The sequence below is a fragment of the Eucalyptus grandis genome, chromosome 11 (genome assembly GCF_016545825.1).
Source record: "Eucalyptus grandis isolate ANBG69807.140 chromosome 11, ASM1654582v1, whole genome shotgun sequence".
Taxonomy (NCBI): domain Eukaryota; kingdom Viridiplantae; phylum Streptophyta; class Magnoliopsida; order Myrtales; family Myrtaceae; genus Eucalyptus; species Eucalyptus grandis.
Window position 1 is genome coordinate 42,048,139 of NC_052622.1, and position 20,286 is coordinate 42,068,424.

Consider the following 20,286-nt stretch of genomic DNA (forward strand, 5'->3'; position numbering starts at 1 on the left):
TCTAGCATAAAGTCTAGGAGAAAGATGGAAACAACAAGGTAAAGGGTTCTAAATAGCAACTTCCATGAACATTAACGTACCGACAGACACTGTTTAGAATCGCCATCCACGTGAGAAAATAGGATCAACCGACCTCAGCCCAGCGATCCAACTCAGTGGGAGGAAAAACTTCTTATGATGCATGAAACAATCAATTAAACAGAGAGGAACATAGAGGAGAAATGGGGAAGGGTAGGGGGGTTGGCGTTGGCCGACGATTGATCGAAGCGAGTTCAAAGAGCTTCCGTGGGAGAGAGTACCTTCGAGGTCGATTCGGTCGCAGGTTGCTGCCGCTAGCGAGGAAGAGAGAGAGAGAGAGAGAGAGATTTTGTCCAGCCAGACAGTGACTATGGACGCATTTGGGTTCGTTGCAGAGATGATAATTACAAAAACAAGAGGTGAGAATTTGTTTGCTCTGCCCTGACATTATTGTATTTGCTCTTCTGAGGTATGTGTCCAAATACCTTTAAGCTCTTTAATAATTAGTGAATCTTTTTTTTTTTGGTCGAATATAATTGGTGAATTTAGATTAGATTAGATTAAATTAGGAGATTATGTAACATAGCTCACGCTCTATACCGAGAAAAAAATAGTATGGACTTTTACTATTTTTGTAAGAATAGCTTACATAACCATTGACAAAATAATAATTAGCATTAATACATTAGAAAATTCGGTTAACCAATCTTAGAAAACATGATAAAATTAAATGCAAAGAAACATGATGGAGAAAGTAACCAAGTTAATTTCTAAGTAGAAAAAAAAATGACGAGGTTGATTTTATTTTTAATAAAGAAATGGACGGGGAGGGGTGATCACTAGGTGGCTCTTCTGTTGATTGTAACGTGTATTGTGTGTCATATTCATGTATGGCGAAGGTAAGGGTATATTTTCAAACTTGAACTAGTATTTGATATCAACAAATTTTATTTTAATCTATAGTCATTTTAATGAATATCTCGAGTACTTGTTAAATATTTTTATAAAGAGAATCTTCGATCTCCGATGTGTTATCGAGTATATTATGATGACAATCAATGTATTGGGAGTCACGATATTTTTTATTTAACTGCTTAATAAGTGTTTTTGAGGTGCTTTATGAGTAAATCTTTTTATGTCGAGTTCTTATGCTCTTTAAAAGAAAAAAATTCTAAATCTTTGACTATACCGGCGAAAGGTAATTTTTTTTCGAATAGAAGAGGAAAGAAGAAGAAAGATAGGCGAATGCTTCCACATGTGTAGGCGCGGCAAAAGGAAGATTAGGAGAAACACCTCTAATCGGACCGGTTGCTTTTGGCCTTTCTTCTTATTATTTCCTACTCTTTTTTTTTTTTTTTTTTTTTTTTGCGTTTGGGCAAAGACGCGTACTTCGTTTCTGTTGCAAGTCTCTTCTTGATGCTCGACATGCGAATCACGCTGGAATGCATTCCATTAACATTATTGAGAGGACTTCCTGTGCAATTTTCCTTTTTGCTTTCATCTTGACTCAAAGTCGTCAGTCTATTATTTGCATCTTCTTCCCTCCTCTCTTCCATTTCTCAATCATCTCTCTGCTCAGAGTTTCACTGCAGGCCATGGTTTTACTCTGCAGCAGTCTCCCTTCTTTCTTCCTTTCCTTTTCCTTCGTTTTGCTATTGCCATTCTCAAACTTCATTGCTCAAGCTCGAGATTATGATCATCCAACCACCATGCTTTCAACACGGTGGACGAATAACGCAACAGCTAATCACTCCACCCAAAATAGTGATGGATCAATTGTGCAGGAAATTCTATTCCGACGCACAGGAGTTACTGCCTACTACTCCTGCGGCTTCTATTGCAAAGGTAACTGCACCTCTTACCTCTTTGCTGTTCAAATCTTCTCAGTTTTCGGTTTTTATGGTGGGATACCGGCCAGAAGTCCACGAGTAGTATGGTCTGCCAATCGAAACAATCCCATAAAGATTGGCGCGACATTGGAGCTCACACCTGAAGGCGATTTGGTGTTGAAAGATGCTGATGGTACGGTTGCTTGGTCCACAAACACTTCTGCAAAGTCTGTTGTAGGCCTGAACTTGACAGATTTGGGGAACCTCGTATTGTTTGATAAGGACAATGCGACAGTTTGGCAGTCCTTTGATCACCCAACCGACTCACTTGTCCTCGGACAAAAGTTGAGGCATGGGCAAAGATTGACGCAGAGTATTTCCGAGACAAATTGGACCGTTGACGATATGATTACGTTTTCAGTGAATGAAGATGGTTTATCTGCTCAAGTGGAGACTAATCCTCCTCAAATCTATTTCAACTACAAACTTGACACTAGGGATACAAGTATCAAGATTTCATATGTTGAGTTTGTAAATGGAAGCTTGTCTTGGTTCTCAAATTCTACCTCGAATGGGGGCTTTCTTTTTTCAATCCCTTATGCATCTTCAACACAACACATGACGCTAGGCTCAGATGGGCATTTGAAAGTGTATGAGTCTCTGGGGTTAGAAGTGGCCGATCTTTTCAAAGGGTATGTCGATGACTGTGCCTATCCGACGGTGTGTGGGCACTATGGAATTTGTTCCAATGGGCAATGTAGTTGTCCGGCTTCAAATGGGGGCACGAGCTACTTCCAGCCAGTAGATGCTAGGCAGCCTCAGCTTGGGTGTTTCGAGAATGGTCCGTTGTCTTGTGGGGCTTCACAACAACAAAGTCTTATGGAGCAAGAAAATATCGCGTATTTTAGTTTCACTCCAAATCTCGAGCATATAGATGCTTCAAGTTGTAAAGAGGCTTGTGCAAAGAATTGTTCATGCAAAGCAGCTATATTTCAATATGAATCGAATCGCACTAACGGCAGTTGTTACTTACCAACTCAGGTATTTTCACTTATGAACATTGACGAGGCAACGAATCTTATTAATTCTACTGCTTTCCTCAAAGTACAAAATTTGACCAATGAAGCTCCTTATACTCCAGTTGACAATCATATGAACAACCGTCTCCCTGTAATACTTGGGTCTAGCCTTGGAGCTCTCTTTACCATGACGATCTTGATCGTAGCCATAGTTTTGTTTGTTCAAAAGAGAGAGGATAATCAAGCAGAGGAGGATTACCTTGATCAAGTACCCGAAGTGCTTAATAGATTTGCATACAACGATCTGGAAACCATCACAAATGGATTCGATAAAAAGCTCGGCGAAGGCGGTTTTGGTTCTGTTTTCGAAGGTACTCTAAGTGACGACACAAAGGTTGCAGTGAAACGCCTAGATGGTTTTGGGCAGGTTAAGAAATCCTTTCTAGCCGAAGTTGAGACTATTGGCAGAATCCATCACGTGAACTTGGTAAGACTTGTAGGATTTTGTGCTCAGAAATCCCACAGGCTCCTTATCTATGAGTACATGTCAAACGGGTCACTAGATAGATGGATCTTTCACAAATCCAATGAATGTGTTCTCGATTGGCAACAAAGGAAGAAGATAATTCTCGATATAGCACAAGGACTCAATTATCTTCATGAAGAGTGTAGACAGAAGATAATTCACTTAGACATTAAACCCCAAAATATCCTCTTGGATGGAAATTTCAATGCTAAGGTTGCTGACTTTGGATTATCCAAGTTGATAGACAGGGACCAAAGCCAAGTCATCACAACTATGAGAGGAACTCCTGGTTATTTGGCCCCCGAGTGGCTCAGCGCAGCAATCACTGAAAAGGTCGACGTGTATAGCTTTGGCGTGGTAATCTTGGAGATAGTGTGTGGGAGAAAAATCTTCGATTGCTGTCTAGATGAAAAAGACATGAATTTACTCGGCCTTTTTAAGAGAAAGGCAGAAGAGGAACGATTGTTGGACATTGTGGATAAGTCTAGTGGTGACATGCAACTAAACGGACTGCATGCTGTGAGAATGATGAGGATTGCCGCATGGTGCTTGCAAGGAGACTATATGAAGAGGCCTTCCATGTCCGTGGTCATCAAGGCGTTAGAGGGCATCATGGAAGTTCAAGAAGACTTGGATTATGACTTCTTTGCTCAGCCTTCAACTAGTGGAGCAGCAAGATTCGATCCCACGGATGTTGAATTCAATGCTGCCACTGCATTATTGCCCTCAGTCCTAAGCGGTCCACGTTAAGGCAGTGAGGTTATAATAACTTTTCTTCGTAAAAAGTGTGGGCAATTGAATTTTTCTATCTATGAGGACTATGGCTTGTCATTCTCTTTTTCAGACCCAAAAAAAAGAAGCCCATGGCATGATATCATTTCTCGTTTTCACTTTGCCAACGAGTGAACTTTGCCATAACTTATGTTGCAATTAAGTTTTATTGCTTATGTAGAAACTAATTGTACTCAAGTTTGTTGTGTCTTAAGTCATCCGTGTAAAATGCTGCCAAAAGACTTGCTGCTAAAAGACTAGTCAGCTACTTGTAATGTCTTTTGGCAGCTTTACCATGTCATGGTTCCAAATCTAATTTGCTTTTTGGTTTCAACACCTAATATCTTTCGGATTCAATGACTTTACCTCCGTGTCTTCCTCATTTCAAAATTAATGATCTATTTTTTAGTCCATTCTACAAGCAGTACAATTAAAACCGATAAAGATAACAGGAGAATTTCCGCATTGATAAGTTCGAATTTTTCCTTGTGACTCCTAATACATCCTAGGTTAATAACCTTAACTACCAGCTTTTTAAGGATCTATGGAGATCGTTTCGAGGCATATGTTTGCCAAAAATAAAGAGCTGACATGTTTGGACATTCAAGATTCGACTTTTCAATCTTTAAAAAACGCTGATCATTTGCAATAACCTCGGCTTTTCCAGTCTTTAATCATCATGATCCAAGCGTGCTGATCCATCAAATTTATCCAGGTATAAGAAGCTGGTCCGGGTCTTATTTGGTCCCGAAACTGCTCGCACAATTAACCAAAGTTCAAAGCGATCTGACATGGCCCGCTGCCATGCCGTGGCACCTCTTGATTCTCTTGATTCGATCTGATAGCGGCAGGTCAACAAACCAGAGCCCACGTGGAGCTCACCCATTGCACAAACTCACTAGCGACGGAAATATTTCTTCTTCTTCTTCTTCTTCCAATTCCTCTGCATTTGCGCCCTTCGCCTTCTCCTCTTCTTGAAGTCTCCGAATCAGAGTGGCCATAGTAAGTCATCACAAATCGCACAGAGGAACGATAATCAGTACATAACATCCCCAAAAAGTATAAGACAAGACAATAAAACTGATGTGATTATAAAAATAAAAACTGTACGCAAGCAGAAAGAAGGCTGAGAGGAAGAAAGAAGACGACATATGGCCTATGACTTCCCGAGACATCTCAAGCATAACATAAGACCGTTTGCAATGCATAAGCATCAGAAATACAGCATATTTAGTATCAATAGCCAGTGGTCCATTTCTTTCTTTACAGTAGCCCAAACTGGATCCAGCTTATAAAAGAGGAGTTTACTCTTGTTGCACAGTGTCAGCTTGCCATGCAAAAAAGCAGAAGTGTAAAGAGACACAACAGCATTCTTTTCTTCGCTTGTTTCCCCCTAAAAGATGTCAAGGTAGTCTCCATATGGCTATGAAGCTCAAAGTAAGAGACAATTACAAAATGCTGTAACATTTTCTTCCTGATAGTTTATGCAACAGATATTGGACAAATGGAGAGCTAGAAGTGCATACAGCCACACACAGAGGGCTCATTAATTCATTAACATTAAGGAACAGAATATCAAGACAGAAAAAATATAAATATTACAAAATGCCAAGCCACACTAAAAAACCCTTGCTGTTTTAGTTATGAGTGAATCAAGGTTTACCGTGTAAGATTTTGACTTAATGACTATTTTTCCATTTCTCTGGAGAAGTAAGCTGTTAAGCAACCTGATAATGGAATTGACAAACTTCTTACAAGTTACATAGAGTATAACAAAATTTCCAAATACTGCTCACATTTTCAGTCCCTGTAAGATTGTTACATCTATTCTCCATGAGGAGCACATAGTATAAAGTACATGTCTCTCCAATATTTACAAAACAACCATCAAAAAGCCCACCAACAGAGCCAGGGTGATCACTATCTTTTCTTCAAGCATGTGTGTTTACTAATACAAACAGACGGAGAAACTCCTAGAAAGGCGGAGCCTTGTGAACATGATCAACTGGACTTCCTGGATACAACCATCATCAAGCTAAGAGAAAACGCTATTGCAACATTAGTTTAGCCAAAATCTGATGAACAATGGTTTGAGAAGTCATAGCTAGACAATCGGATGTATCCTACAATCAGGACCACATGCATCTCCACAGAGGGTGATAACTATCTCATCTCACAACATCAGGCCCCTTGATTTTGAATTAATGATCACACCAATGCAAAAGCCAATTGCTCATTGGAAACTCAATTGGATCTCACAAGGCCCTCTAATAAGGAGCCCACCAGGAAAGCATTATTCCACTTCTTGTTAAAGGGTTACTAACTCCCAGTCCTCAACACTACAGGAGAGTATCGCCACAATAAACGGAACTTCCATAGGAGTGCACGCAGATCTGAAGGACCAGAGCTAGTCAGGAAAATCCTCATTGTAATAAGCTTTCCTTCGAATACCAGACAGTAGTAATGTACAACTAGAACCCTGTGGAATAAGTTGAGTTGTGGAGATCTATATTGATCAGAGGAAATTGAAAAGTCCTACTATATTAAAGATCAATTAATATCCCGGCAACCAGACCATCGAAAAACCATCCAAGGAAGCAGAGCACCATAAAGTCCAGAAAATGGGATCACACAATCAAATTAGCTAGCTTCTTCAATCACCTGATAAATCAAAAGAGGGCCTGCATCGCCATTTGCAGTTCAGAATGTACAAAGCAAAGGCTATGACTAAGCTAAAATTAGTCATCAACATCTAACTAAACAAAGCCCCTCTAAAATAACTACCAATTGAAGTAAAATGAAGACTACATAACCTGTTTTATTCTGAAAAATGAAGAGAAGGCTACATAACCTCTTGAGCACCTGTATTTATCAACTCAAACATGACTGAAAAGGGGACTCAAACGAGAATTTCTCAGAGAGAGAGAGAGAGAGAGTCATGTAGGTGGGTACCACACGATCCAACAATCCTCACCTGCATATGAAGACGTGTCCTTCCAAATTCTCCATATAATAAAAGTCAAGCAAGGAAAATCATACCATCTGTACCCAACAAAACCTGCACGACAGAAACAGGCAAACCCAGTCGATGCCAAAGGTAATTCAATTTAACTCTAGGTCTCAATGATATCAAGATATCATGCTTGTAACATTAGGGCCGGAAGGTACTATAAGCCTAGTCTATGCACTAGGATACCCTCTGTGATTTTCTTTTCGATGACTACTGTATTTTTTGCAATTTACATCCATCAGGCATAATGAAAAACTAAATCAAATGTACACTATTATGTGCATCATAAAACAATGATTAAGTAAAAACTATGTCCACTTGAATTGACATGAACTTGGTACATAACCACAAAACCATAAGCACTGGGCAGGTACTTATTATATATAATCACTGAGATATACTTGTTGGCCTATGTGAAGATGTTATTATACTCTCAAGCCTAAGAGAAGGGCTTTCTATTTGAGTATCTAATTGGTAAAAAATGTCCACATTAGACAAAATAAACCAGCAGATGTTCAGAAAAAAGCTCAAGTGGGCATTCTTTGTGTTCAATAGGCGCTGCTAATTTGAAGGCCTCTTGAAGGTCACTTTATAGTCCAAAGCCTAACCAACTGGCTTTCTATTTGAGAAATTTATTGATCATCGTTGCCATTGATTTTGCATAGAGACACTGTAAAGAGAATGTTAGATGAAGAAAATTACAATGAATAGTACTGGTCGTGTTAATCCACGTGATTTCATTTTTGTCATCATATCACAGAGTTGGAACTAAAGATACAAAGAGCAACAGCTGTCCTTGTCCACCCTCCTTTCAATCTTCATTGGAGCATCAATTGGCCCAGAATGTTCGGTTTAAACATTCCACGACATTTTAAATGATCACCGCGTAAGGTAATTGTATTAAACCCTCCCCACATAGAAACCTTCCTGGTATCAATAATCCACTACCCTGACTTCCACTCAAAGACAGAGGTAGAGAGAGAGAAAGAGAGAGAGAGAGAGAGAGAGAGAGAGGAACTTGTAACTGATGGTGTAACTTCTTAAGTATTCATAACAGCGAAGCTCTGGCATATAGCCTAGGAGAAAGATGAAAACAACAAGGTGAAGGGTTATAAGTAGCAACTTCTATGACCGATAAATTACCGACGGACACTGTTTAAGATCGCCATCCACGCGACAAAATAGGATCAACCGACCTCAACCCGGCGATCACCAACTCAGTGGGAGGAAAAACTTTATGATGCATGAAACGATCAATCAAAGCGGGGCGACGATCGATCAGAGCGAGTTAAAAAGAGCTTCTGCAAGGAGAGAGTACCTTCGGGGTCGATTCGATCACCGGTTGGCCGCTGCGCCGAGGAACAATGGCCGAGAGCCAGAGCAAGTGAGCGAGGAAGCAGTTGGGGTGCGTTGCAGGGATGACAATAAAAAAAACAAGAGGAGAAAATACGTTTGCTCTGCCCAGACGTTATTTGTATTCTCTCTTCCGGGATAAAGTATCCGAATACCTTTCTGCTCTTTAATAATTAGTGAATCCTTTTTTTTTTTTTTTTTTGGTCCCATATAATTGGTGAATTAGATTGGATTATATTAGATTAGGAGATTTTGTAACATAGCTCACGCTCTTTATCAAGAAAAAAATCGTATGGATTTTCACTATTTTCATAAGAATAGCTTACACAACCATTGACATCAATATATTAGAGAATTCTGTTAACTAATCTTAGAAAACGAGATAAAATTAAATGCAAAGAAATATGATGAAGAAGGTGACAAGGTTAATTTTTAAGTAAGAAAAAAATGATGAGTTGATTTTATTTTTAATGAAGAAATGAGCAGGGAGGGGTGATCACCGAGCGGCTCCTCTTGTTGATTGTGATGTGTATTATATGGGCGTCATATTATGTACGGCGAAGGTAGGGGTATATTTTTGAACTTGAACTTGTACTTGATATTAACAAACTTTATTTTGATTTATGGCCATTTTAATGAATATCCTAGGTACTTGTTAAATATTTTTATTAAGGGGATCTTCGATCTTCAAAATGTAATTGGGTATATTACGATGGCAATCAACATATAGGGAATCATGATTTTTTTTATTTTATTTAGTTGCTTAGTAAGTGTTTTGGAGGCACTTTTAAAGTAAATCTTTCTTATATCGGGTCTTTATGCTCCTTAAAAAATAAAAGACTTCACTACTTCAGCTCACGGTTAGTAAGTTCTTCGAGAGGAAAAACCTAGTGAAAATTTCCAAGTATTATGCAAAGAATGCAATAGACCAGTAAACTTTTCGATTTGGTATGATCAATTTCTAAATCTTTTATAAAGAGAAAAGTTCAACAAAATCCTCCTCCCATAGGAAATTTGCCATTGTTACTATAAAAAAACCACTTAAGTGCGCATACATCGAATCAAAAAAGGCATAACCCGAAAAAAAATTCCGGTACTCTTTCCAATAAAAAACGATTTCAAGATTCAACTCAACCTAAATTTAGAGCATGATTGCATTTTTCTTTTAAGATATTGGACCTGGTATCTTTTTTCCCCTCTCGTTTTCTGTCTTCGTGTTGTACCAATTTTGAGTACAAAGAAGAAAGAAGGAGAAAGAAAGGCAGGTGGATGCATCACGCATAGGTTGGTGTGACAAAGGGAAGATTAGGCTAGACACCACCGGTCGGACCGGTTGGTTTTAGCCTTCTTCTTTCTTTCTTACTTTTGGTGCGTATGGACGAAGACGCATTGATGGTTTTGGGCAAGTTAAGAAATCCTTTCTAGTTGAAGTAGAGACAATCGGCAGCATCCATCATGTAAACTTGGTAAGACTCGTGGGATTTTGCACTGAGAAATCTCAAAGGCTCCTTATCTATGAATACATGTGGAATGGGTCACTAGATAGATGGATCTTTCACAAATCCAGTGAATGTATTCTCGACTGGCAACAAAGGAAGAATATCATTCTCGATATAGCAAAAGGCCTTAATTATCTTCATGAAGAGTGCAGACAGAAGAAGCGGGCTATTAAGTAACCTGATAATGGAATTGACAAACTTACATAGAGAATAACGAAATTTCCAAATACCGCACACATTTTCATTCCCTATAAGATTGGTACATCTATTCTCCGTGAGAAGCACATAGTATTAACTACGTGTCTCTCCAATATTGACAAAACAACCATCAAAAAGCCCACCAGCAGAGTCAGGGTGGTCACTATCTTTTCTTCAAGCGTGTGTTCACTAATACAAAGAGACAGAGAAACTCCTAGAAAGGGGAGCCTTGTGAACATGGTCAACTGGACTTCCTTTATACAACCATCGTCAAGCTAATAGAAAACACCCCTGCAAGATTAGTTTTAAGTCAAAATCTGATGAACCGTTAGACCCAATGTTCTGAGAAGTCCTAGCTAAACAATCGGATATATCCTACAATCAAGACCATATGCATCTCCTTAGAGGGCGATAAGTATCTCATCTCACAACGTCAGGTCCCTTGATTTTGAATTAATGATCAAACTGATGCAAAAGCCAATTGCTCATTGGAAACTCAATTGGCTCTCACGAGGCCCTCTAACAGGGAGCATGCCGGGAAAGCATTATTCCACTTCTTGTTAAAGGATTACTAACTCCCAGTCCTCAACACTACAGGAGAGTGTCGCCACAATAAGTGGAACTTCCGTAGGAGTGCACGCAGATCTGAAGGACCAGGGCTAGTCAGCAAAATCCTCATTCTCATTGTCATAGGCTTTCCTTCGAATAGCAGACAGTAGTAATGTACAACTAGAACCCTGTGGAGAAGTTAAGTGGAGTTGTGGAGATCTATATTGATCAAAGGAAATCGGAAAGTCCTACTACAATAAAAATCAATTGATATCCCAAGAACCAGACCAGTGAAAAACACTCCAAGGAAGCAGGGCACCATAAAGTCCAGAAGATGGGATCACACAATCAAATTAGGTAGCTTCTCCAATCACCTGATAAATCAAAAAGGGCCTACATCGCCATTGGCAGTTCAGAATGTATATAGCAAAGGCGATGACTAAGCTAAAACTAGTCATCAATATCTAACTAAACAAAGCGCCTCTAAAATAATTACCAAGAAAGCTACATAACCTGTTTTATTCTGAAAAATGAAGAGAAGGCTACATAACCTCTTGAGCACCTGTATTTCATCAACTCAAACATGACTGAAAAGGGGACTCAGACAAGAATTTCTTACAGAGAGAGAGAAGAAGAAGGAAGAAGAGGGGGAAGAGGGGGAAGGGGGGGGGCGAGAGAGACTCAAGTAGGTGGATACCACACGATCCAACAATCCTCACCTGTATTTGTAGAAATGTCTTTCCAAATTCTCCATATAATAAAAGTCAAGCAAGAAAAATCATACCACCCGTACCCAACAAAACCTGCACAACAGAAACAGGCAAAACTAGTCGATGCCAAAGGATATTCAATTTAACTCTAGGTCCCAATGATATCAAGCCATCATACTTGCAACATTAGGGCTGGGAGATATTATAAGCCTAGTCCACGCACCATGACATCCTCTGTGATTTTCTTTTCAATGACTTCAGTATTTTTACAACTCTACATTCATCAGGCATTATGAAAAACTAAATCAAATGTACACTTTTATGTGCATCATAAAACACTGATTAAGTAAATACTATGTCCACTTGAATTGACATGAAACTGGTACATAACCACGAAACCATAAGCGCAGGGCAGGTACTTATATTTGTTGGCCTATGTGAAGATGTTAATATACTCTCAAGCCAAAGAGAAGGGCTTTCTATTTGAGTATCTAATTGGAAAAAAATGTCCTTATTAGACAAATAAACCAGCAGATGTTCAGAAAAAAAGCACAAGTGGGCATTCTTTGTGTGCAATAGGTGCTGCTAATTTTAAGGCCTCTTGGAGCCTGAGCAACTGCCTTTCTATGTGAGTAATTGATTGATCATCGTCGCCACTGATTTTGCATAGAGACACCAGAAAGAAATGTTAGACGAAGAAAAATATAATGAATACTACCGGTTGTCTTAATCAACGCATTTTCATTTGTGCCATCAATCTTCAGTTTAAACATTCCACGACATCTGAAATGATCATCACGTAAAGTAATCCTATTGTAATGTTAAACCCTCCCCACATAGAAACCTTCCCAGTATCGATGATCCACCACCCTGACTACATCTCAAAGACAGCCAGAGAGAGAGAGAGAGAGAGAGCAAGGATCTTGTAACTGATGGTGTAACTTTTTAAGTATTCATAACAGCAAAGCTGTAGCATATAGCCTAAAAGAGAAGACCGACAATCTTAAAGGCGATGATCGATCGATCGATCGGAGCGAGTTAGAAAGAGCTTCTGCGGCGGGGGGAGAGAGACTACCTTCGGGGTCGATTCGATCGCCGGTCGCCGCCGCGCCAAGGAGCAATCGCCGAGAGCCAGAGCAAGCGAGCGAGCGAGGAAGAGAGAGAGAGAGAGAGAGAGTATTTGGGTGCGGACGAGAGGGTGATTTATATAAGAGGTTTGGGGTGCGCTGCAGAGATGACAATTGAGAAAAACAAGAGGAGAAATTTTGTTTGCTCTGCCGAGACGTTATTGTATTCCCTCTTCTGGGCTACGTATCCGAATACTTTTCTTGCACTTTACCAATCAATGTGAATCTTTTCTTTTGGTCGAATATGATTAGTAAATTAGATTAGATTAAATTAGGAGATTACGTATATAGTTCACCCTCAAAATCGAAGGAAAAAAAACCATATGGATTTTTGCTATTTTCATAGAGATTCATAGAGAATAACTTACGTAGCAATCATCAACAAAATAACAATTGACATTATTGTATTAGAGAATTTGGTTAGCCAATCTTAGAAAACGCATTAGAATCGAATGTTAGGAAACGTGGCGAAGAAAGTAACAAAGTTAATTTCTGAGTAGGAAAAAAAAATGATGAGTCTATTATTTTTCTTTATTATAAAGAAATGGGCGGGGAGAGACGATTGCCGATGGCTCCTCTATCGATTGTGATGCATATTATATGGGTGTCATATTTATGCATGGCAAAGGTGAGGACACATTTTCAAACTTTAACTCGTACTTGATGTCAGCAAACTGTATTTTGATTTATGGCCATTTTGATGTTTATATTGATCACTTGTTAAATATTTTTAGGGATATGTATATAACAAATCTTAAAACTTATTACGAAAATACAATTGAATCTTAAAATTTTTAAAAATTTCAATCAAGTTCTAAAACTTATCAAACTAGTGCAATCGAACCCTTCCATTAATATTATCAATTTGTCTAACGAAATAACGTAGCATTTTTATTACTTTTTTTAAATCTTATTTAAATAATAGATTTAAAAAAAAAAAAAAAGCTAAAATAATTTCAAAAACAAATTTGGAAACAAAGAAAAGAAAAAGGGTAGGGACCATGCTAGCCTGCGGCCACCGCCCATCGTTGGAGGGGGTCGACAACCTCGTTGGCCCTAGGTGGTGGAGGGGGGGCAGCCCTCTCCAACCCAAGCGAGGCCACTGTTGGCCTAGGCAGGGTTGGGCAAGGCCACCATTGGCGCAAGCGAGGTTGAGCGAGGCTCGCCCAAATCTAGACAACACCCTATGGGTCACCTAGATCTAAGTGATGCTGGCCCTTGTCTGGGGTTGACCGATAAGGCCTCACTTGGGGCTGACGAGGCCTCATTGGTCATAGGGGAGGATTGACGTCGCCCAAATCTAGGCGACCCTCTTCTGGCGTTGAGGCATCACCTAGATCTGGGCGAACCTCACTTACGCCTAAGTTGAGGCGTCGTCCAAATCTAGGCGAGCCTCGTTGGCCCTTGACTAGGCTGGCGATGGCCTCACCTGGGCCGACGAGGTCCCTTCCCCCCTTTGCCGCCTAAGGCTAACAACCTTATTGGCCCCCTTTGATGATGGATGGCAGTGGCGTCATGCCCAACACAATCCCTGCCTTCATTTTCTTTGTTTTTAATTTTGTTTTTTAAATTTTTTTAGTTTTTTAAATTTTTTTACTATAATTAAAATTCCACGTAAGATAAATAAATAAATTTAAAAAATGCTACGTTAGCATATTCCGTTAGATAAATTGACGGTGTTAACGCAAGGACTTGATTACATTAATTTGACAAGTTTTAAGATTTAATTGCACTTTTTGAAAGTTTCAGGGTTCCACCGTACTTTTGTGACAATTTTTAGGACTTGTAGTATACATATCATATATTTTTATTAAGGGGATCTTTGATCTTTGATATGTGATTGGGTATATTACGATTGCAATATTTTCTTATTTAGTTGCTTAATAAGTGTTTTTGAGGCACTTTTTAAGTAAATCCTTTATAAATCTGGTCTTTATACCTTTTAAGACACTTTGTTGCTTCGGCTTGGATCTTCAGAAAGAAAACCTAGTGGAAATTTCCAAGTATTATGCAAAGAAAGCAATCGACCAGTTAACTTTTCGGATTAGTACATCAATTTCTAAATCTTTCATAAAGGGGAAAGTTCAACGAGATCCTCCCATCAGGAATTTGTTGTTGTTGTTATAAAAATCACTTAAGTGCTCATATGACAAATTAAATAAGGTATAGATACTCTTTCTAATAAAAAAATTTCAAGATTCAACTAAACTAATGAAAGGTTTAAAGCTTGATTGCATTTTTGTGCAAGATTTTGGACACAGTATTTTTCTTTTTGGTCATTGTATCGTACCGAGTACAAAAGGAAAGAAGAAGGATAGGCGGATATGTCACGCATATATGGGTACCCGAAGGAAGGTTAGGATAAACATCACCGGTCAGACCGGTTGCTTTTGGCCTTTCTTCTTTTCTTTCTTACTTTTGTTGCGTTTGGGCAAAGACGTACCTGGTTTCTTGTCTGACGAGTTCCAACCCAAACCGCCATTTTTTAAATTAAAATAAAATAAAAGAAAGCGTTGCGAGTCTCTCCTAGCTGTTTGACATGGTAGGAATAGTAATATGGATTAGTAGTTGTTTATTGCGATAATAGGGGAAAGACACCACGTAATTATACCAATCACGCTTGACTCCATTCCTTTCACATTATTGAGAGGACTTCCTGTGCAATTTTCCTGTTTTGCTTTCGTCTTGACTCAAAGTTGTCGGTCTCTTATTTGCATTTTCTTTCCTGCCCTCTTCCTTTTCTCAATCTTCTCTCTGCTCAAAGTATCACCGCAGGCCATGGTCTCGCTTTACGGTCTCCCCTCCTTTCTTTCATTTTCCTTCGTTTTTCTATCGCAATTCTCAAACTTCATTGACACTAAAGCTCAAGATTATGATTACCTAGCTGCCACGATTTCAACTCAGTGGGTGAATAACGTAATAGCTACTCACGTCACTCGACATGTAGATGGATCGATTGTGCAGGCAATTCTACTCCGAGGCAAAGGAGGTTCTGGCCCTGCCTACGCTTGCAGCTTCTACTGTAATGGTAATTGCAACACTTTGCCTCTTTGCTGTTTTCATCGTCACAGTTTATGGTAGTGGCGTAACTGTTGAATACACTATTCCACAAGCAGTGTGATCTGCCAATAGAAACAATCCGGTAAAGATCGAAGCAACAATGAAGCTCATTTCCGAAGGTGATTTGGTGTTGAAACATGCTGATGGTACGGTTGCTTGGTCCACAAATACTTCTGGAAAGTCCATTGTAGGCTTGAACATGACAGATTTGGGGAACCTCGTGTCGTTTGGTAAGGACAATGTGGCTGTTTGGCAGTCTTTTGATGAGCTAACCGACTTGCTTGTCCTCAGAAAAAAGTTGAGGCAGGGGCAAATATTGATGCCGAGTGTTTCCAAGACAACTTGGACCATTAATGATATGATTTCGCTTTCCATGATTGGCGATGTTTTACGTGCTCAAGTGGAGATTAATCATCCTCAAATATATTTCGAGCGTGAAGGTTCAACTACAAATGCAAGCATCGAGTTTCCATATATTGAGTTTGTAAATGGAAGCTTGTCTTGGATCTCATATTCTAGCTTTTTTTGTCTTGATATCATTTCCTCTAGGATCTTCTAATCGATACATGAAGTTGGGCTCGGATGGGCATTTGAGAGTGTATGTGTACAATTGGTTGGTGAGCATAAAGAAGTGAAAATCTTTTCATAGGGTTTGGCGAGGACTGTGCCTATCCAACCGTGTGCGGGCGATATGGAATTTGTTCCAATGGGCAATGTAGTTGTTCCAATGGGCAATGTAGTTGTTTGGCTTCGACTAGGGGAACGAGCTATTTCCAATAAGTAGATGATAGGCGGCCTAATTTTGGGTGTTCTAAGAATGTTCCATCGTGTTGTTGGGCTCCAAAAAATCAAACTCTTTTGGAGCTCAAAAATGTCATGTATTTCAGTTTCACTCTAGATCTTGAGGATATAGATGCTTTATGTAGCAAAGAGACCTGCACAAAGAATTGTTCCTGCAAAGCAGTTATATTCCAATATCACTCTAATCGCACTAGCGACAATTATTACTTACCAACTCGGGTGTTATTACTTATGAACATTGACAAGAAAACATTTTTTATAATTCTACTGCTTACCTTAAAGTACAAAATGTGGCCAATGAAGCTCCTTATACTTCGGTTGACAATTGTATGAGCAATCGTTTCCTTGTAATACCTGCATCTAGCCTCGAGCTCTCTTTGCCCTAATGATTTTCATCACAGCCATAGTTTTGTTTGTTCAAAAGAGAGCAAAGGAGGATTACCTTGATCAAGTACTTGGAGTGCCCACTAGATTCGCGTACAATGATTTGAAGACCATCATAGATGGATTCAGTAAAAAGCTTGGCGAGGTGGTTTTGGTTTTGTTTTGAAGGTACTATGAGCGACAGCATAAAAGTTGCAGTAAAACGCCTTGATGGTTTTGGATAGGTTAGGAAATCCTTTCTAGTCGAAGTTGAGACTATTGATAGTATCCATCACGTGAACTTGGTAAGACTCATCAAATTTTGCACTGAGAAATTCCATAGGCTCCTCATCTATGACTACATATTGTCGCGACCTCTTTTTTTTTTTTTTTTTTGCGCCCGCAATCGGGTACGAGCGCCTAAGGAGGCTAATGGCTCGGCTGAATTTATTAATCCTGGACTCTCCCAAGTCCACCAATTCACGACTTTAATAGTTTGAGTTTTTAACCTATAAATTAATTTTTAAAATGAAGTCGCCACTAATCGATTTGGAGTGGGTCGATTAGAAACCCAAGCGAAGTATCGGAGAAATACTCGCTCTGCGCAACTGTGAGAAAATTAGGATCGGGGACTTGATTACACTAGTTAATCACTAATGCCCTTTCGGTACCTAATATTGTTTAAACCCTAAGGCTTTTTGGATGTTTGAGAGATTTTCCATGCATTTTCGGAGGAAAAATATTTTTAGTCATTTTCTAATTTTTGGACACAAAGGGATTTTTGGGGTTTTTTGGTATTTTTTTTTTGGAAAAATACAAGTCTTTTTGGCTTTTTCTGAATTTTTGGCTTTTTTGGAAAATATGAAATATTTTTATTTTTTTATTTTTTCGAAAAATAAAATATTTTTTAATATTTTTTTGATATTTTTGGAAAATAAATTATTTTTTTGATTTTTCTCGATTTTTTTAGAAAATAAAACATTTTTCAACAATTTTTAATATTTTTCGATTTTCTGGAAATTAAAACATTTTTTTATATTTTTGAAAATAAAACACTTTTTGATTTTTGTTTTAAATAAAATAAAACCGACCCGGGTCGGATCCGCGGTTGGTCCGACCCGGGTCGGCGACCCAACGCGGACGGGCCCGCAATGCGGGCCCGACTAGGATTTTTCATCTTTTTATTTTGTTAAAACGACGCCGTGGCCGGGCGTTTGGGGACGCCCGGCCCGGCCCGACAACCCGGTCCACGACCCGCTTCCCCGAGAAACACTACCCGGATCCGACCCGAATCCGGACCCGGTTCCGCCGCCCCCAAAATATGGAGAAACCCTACCCGACTCGTAGCCTCGGGTCCGACCCACCGACCCGAGGCCGCGACCCGAAACCGGTGAGGGGAAGGCTGAGGTGCGCGGTGGCGACGGCGGCGACGGCAGCGACGGCGGTCGAGCTTCGAGTAGAAATCGGTATGGCGAGGCGGGATCTATCGTCACCGTTTCTCGGCGTTGGCACGGCACGGCGGCACGGCTTGATGACGGCGGCCCTTAAACCTGGGACGGCGTCGGGAAAAAGGCAGCGGCGAGGCGCGGGGCGACGTATGGTTTGACGGCGCGGGACTGTGCTCGGCCACGCGACGGCGGCGGCTGGCTCGGGCGACTCGGCACGGCGGATTTCCAGATCTGCGCCCCGGATCTCGACCCTCTCTCCTCCTGGATCTTCTCTCGCTCAGCTCCTCCCGCTCGGATCTCACTTTCTTCGCTTCTCAGCCCGACCTCGCTTCTCTCACCTCGGGCGGATCCGAGCCTCCACCGGCCGGATCGACCTTCTCGGACTCGCTCGCGGCGGCCTCCCCCGAAGTCTCTCAGTGGGAGGTCAGCCGAGCTCGCGATCCGAGTTCTCTCCCGCGCTCGCCCTTCAATCCTTCCCGATGTCTCTCAGTGAAGGATCTCCGAGCTCGCCCGTGTCCCTTCGTCGACGGAGGTACTCCTCTATTTATAGGCGAGGAGGAGGCCGGTCGACGGAGGTTCGGCCGTCGGCTCTCCCACGCCGACCGGCCCTGGGTGCGGCTGAACCGGCGTCAAATCTTCCCCCTTCCACGGAGGCATGCTCGCCTTCAATGTTGCGTCCTCTCAGCCACCGGCCTACGCTCCTCTCTCTTGTAGGTTTTGCTCGAGCGCGTCTCCGTTGTCGCTTGTGACCTGCAGAGGCGGAAGAAGGAGGAAGGAAGAAGAAGATGGGAGGAAGAAGACAAAGGAGAAAGAGGGGGCCGGGCCGGGAGAGAAGTAGGTTGGGCCATAAGGGCCCATGCGAGGGGAGAGAAAGGAGGGGGGCTAGGCGCGAGGCCCAACCCCATGGGCTGCCAATTTTGTTTTTTTCTTGTTTTTATTTAATTTTTTGTTGTTTTTGCTATTTATTTTTTATTATCTAAAAAAAGGAAAAATAAAAGAAATTAAGACCTAATTAATAACCTAATCAAAATTTTAGGTGTCAACACATATCGAATGGGTCTCTAGATAGATGGATCTTTCACAAATTCAATGAATGTGTTCTCTCGATGGCAACAAATGAAGAAGATCATTCTTGATATAGTGAAAGGACTAAATTATCTTCATGAAGATTGCGGACAGAAGATATTTCACCTAGACATTAAATCCCCAAATATCCTCTTGGATGGAAATTTCAATGCTAAGGTTGCTGATTTTGGATTATTCAAGTTGATAGACAAAGACCAAAGCCATGTCATCACAACCATGATACAAACTCTTGGTTATGTGGCCCTCGAGTGGTGGAGTAAAGCAATCATTGAAAAGATCGGTGTGTATAGTTTTGGCATGGTAAACTTAGAGATAGTGCATGGGAGAAAAATCTTGGGTCGCTCTCTAGAAGAAGAAGACATGCATTTACTGAGCCTTTTTAAAAGAAGGTAGAAGAGGAACACTTATTAGACATTGTGGATAAGTCTAGCAATGACATGCAACTAAATGGACGAACGGCGGTGAATATGATGAGTACTGTTGCATGGTGCTTGCAAGGAGACTATACAAAGAGGTCCAAAAAATCGGCATTATCTTGCAAGGAGACTCCATCTTGTCATTCTCTTTTTAGGCCCAAAAAAAGGCATTTGGCGTGATATCATTTCTCATTTTCACTTTGTCAATGAGTGGACTCCACCATACTTTGCAAAGGATTGAGTTGGTTACGGCATTGCAATTTGGTTTTATTGCTTACGTGGAAATCAGTTGTGCTCAAGCTTGTTGTGTGCTAGTCTAGGGAAAGAGGGAACTTGCCGAACCATTTGTGCAAAAAGCTATTAAAAGACTAGTCAACTCCTGGTAATTTCTTTTGGTAGCTTTTCCATATTGTGGATCCAAATGAGATTTGCCTTTTGGTTCCAACACCTAATATCTGTTAGATTAAATGACTCTACCTTCCATGTCTTCTTCATTTCAACGT

The 20,286-nt window shown here is 40.4% G+C and overlaps 1 protein-coding gene and 2 long non-coding RNA genes across 3 annotated transcripts; 1 reads left to right on the plus strand and 2 right to left on the minus strand.

Moving 5' to 3' along the window:
- The first annotated feature begins 1,522 nt into the window (after positions 1 to 1,522).
- Positions 1,523 to 4,142, plus strand: LOC120289950 (G-type lectin S-receptor-like serine/threonine-protein kinase SD2-5). Its single transcript, XM_039305354.1, has one exon. The coding sequence runs from the start codon at positions 1,614 to 1,616 to the stop codon at positions 4,140 to 4,142; it is 2,529 nt and encodes an 842-aa protein (XP_039161288.1). The 5' UTR covers positions 1,523 to 1,613.
- Positions 4,143 to 5,928: 1,786 nt separating this feature from the next.
- Positions 5,929 to 8,602, minus strand: LOC120290050. The gene is made up of 2 exons (XR_005547929.1): positions 8,492 to 8,602; positions 5,929 to 7,221 (listed from the first exon to the last, which is right to left on the minus strand). It is a non-coding gene; the product is annotated as an uncharacterized LOC120290050 (long non-coding RNA).
- Positions 8,603 to 10,124: 1,522 nt separating this feature from the next.
- LOC120290052 lies at positions 10,125 to 12,662 on the minus strand. Its single transcript, XR_005547930.1, has 3 exons — positions 12,558 to 12,662; positions 11,492 to 11,575; positions 10,125 to 10,514 (listed from the first exon to the last, which is right to left on the minus strand). It is a non-coding gene; the product is annotated as an uncharacterized LOC120290052 (long non-coding RNA).
- Positions 12,663 to 20,286: the final 7,624 nt, after the last annotated feature.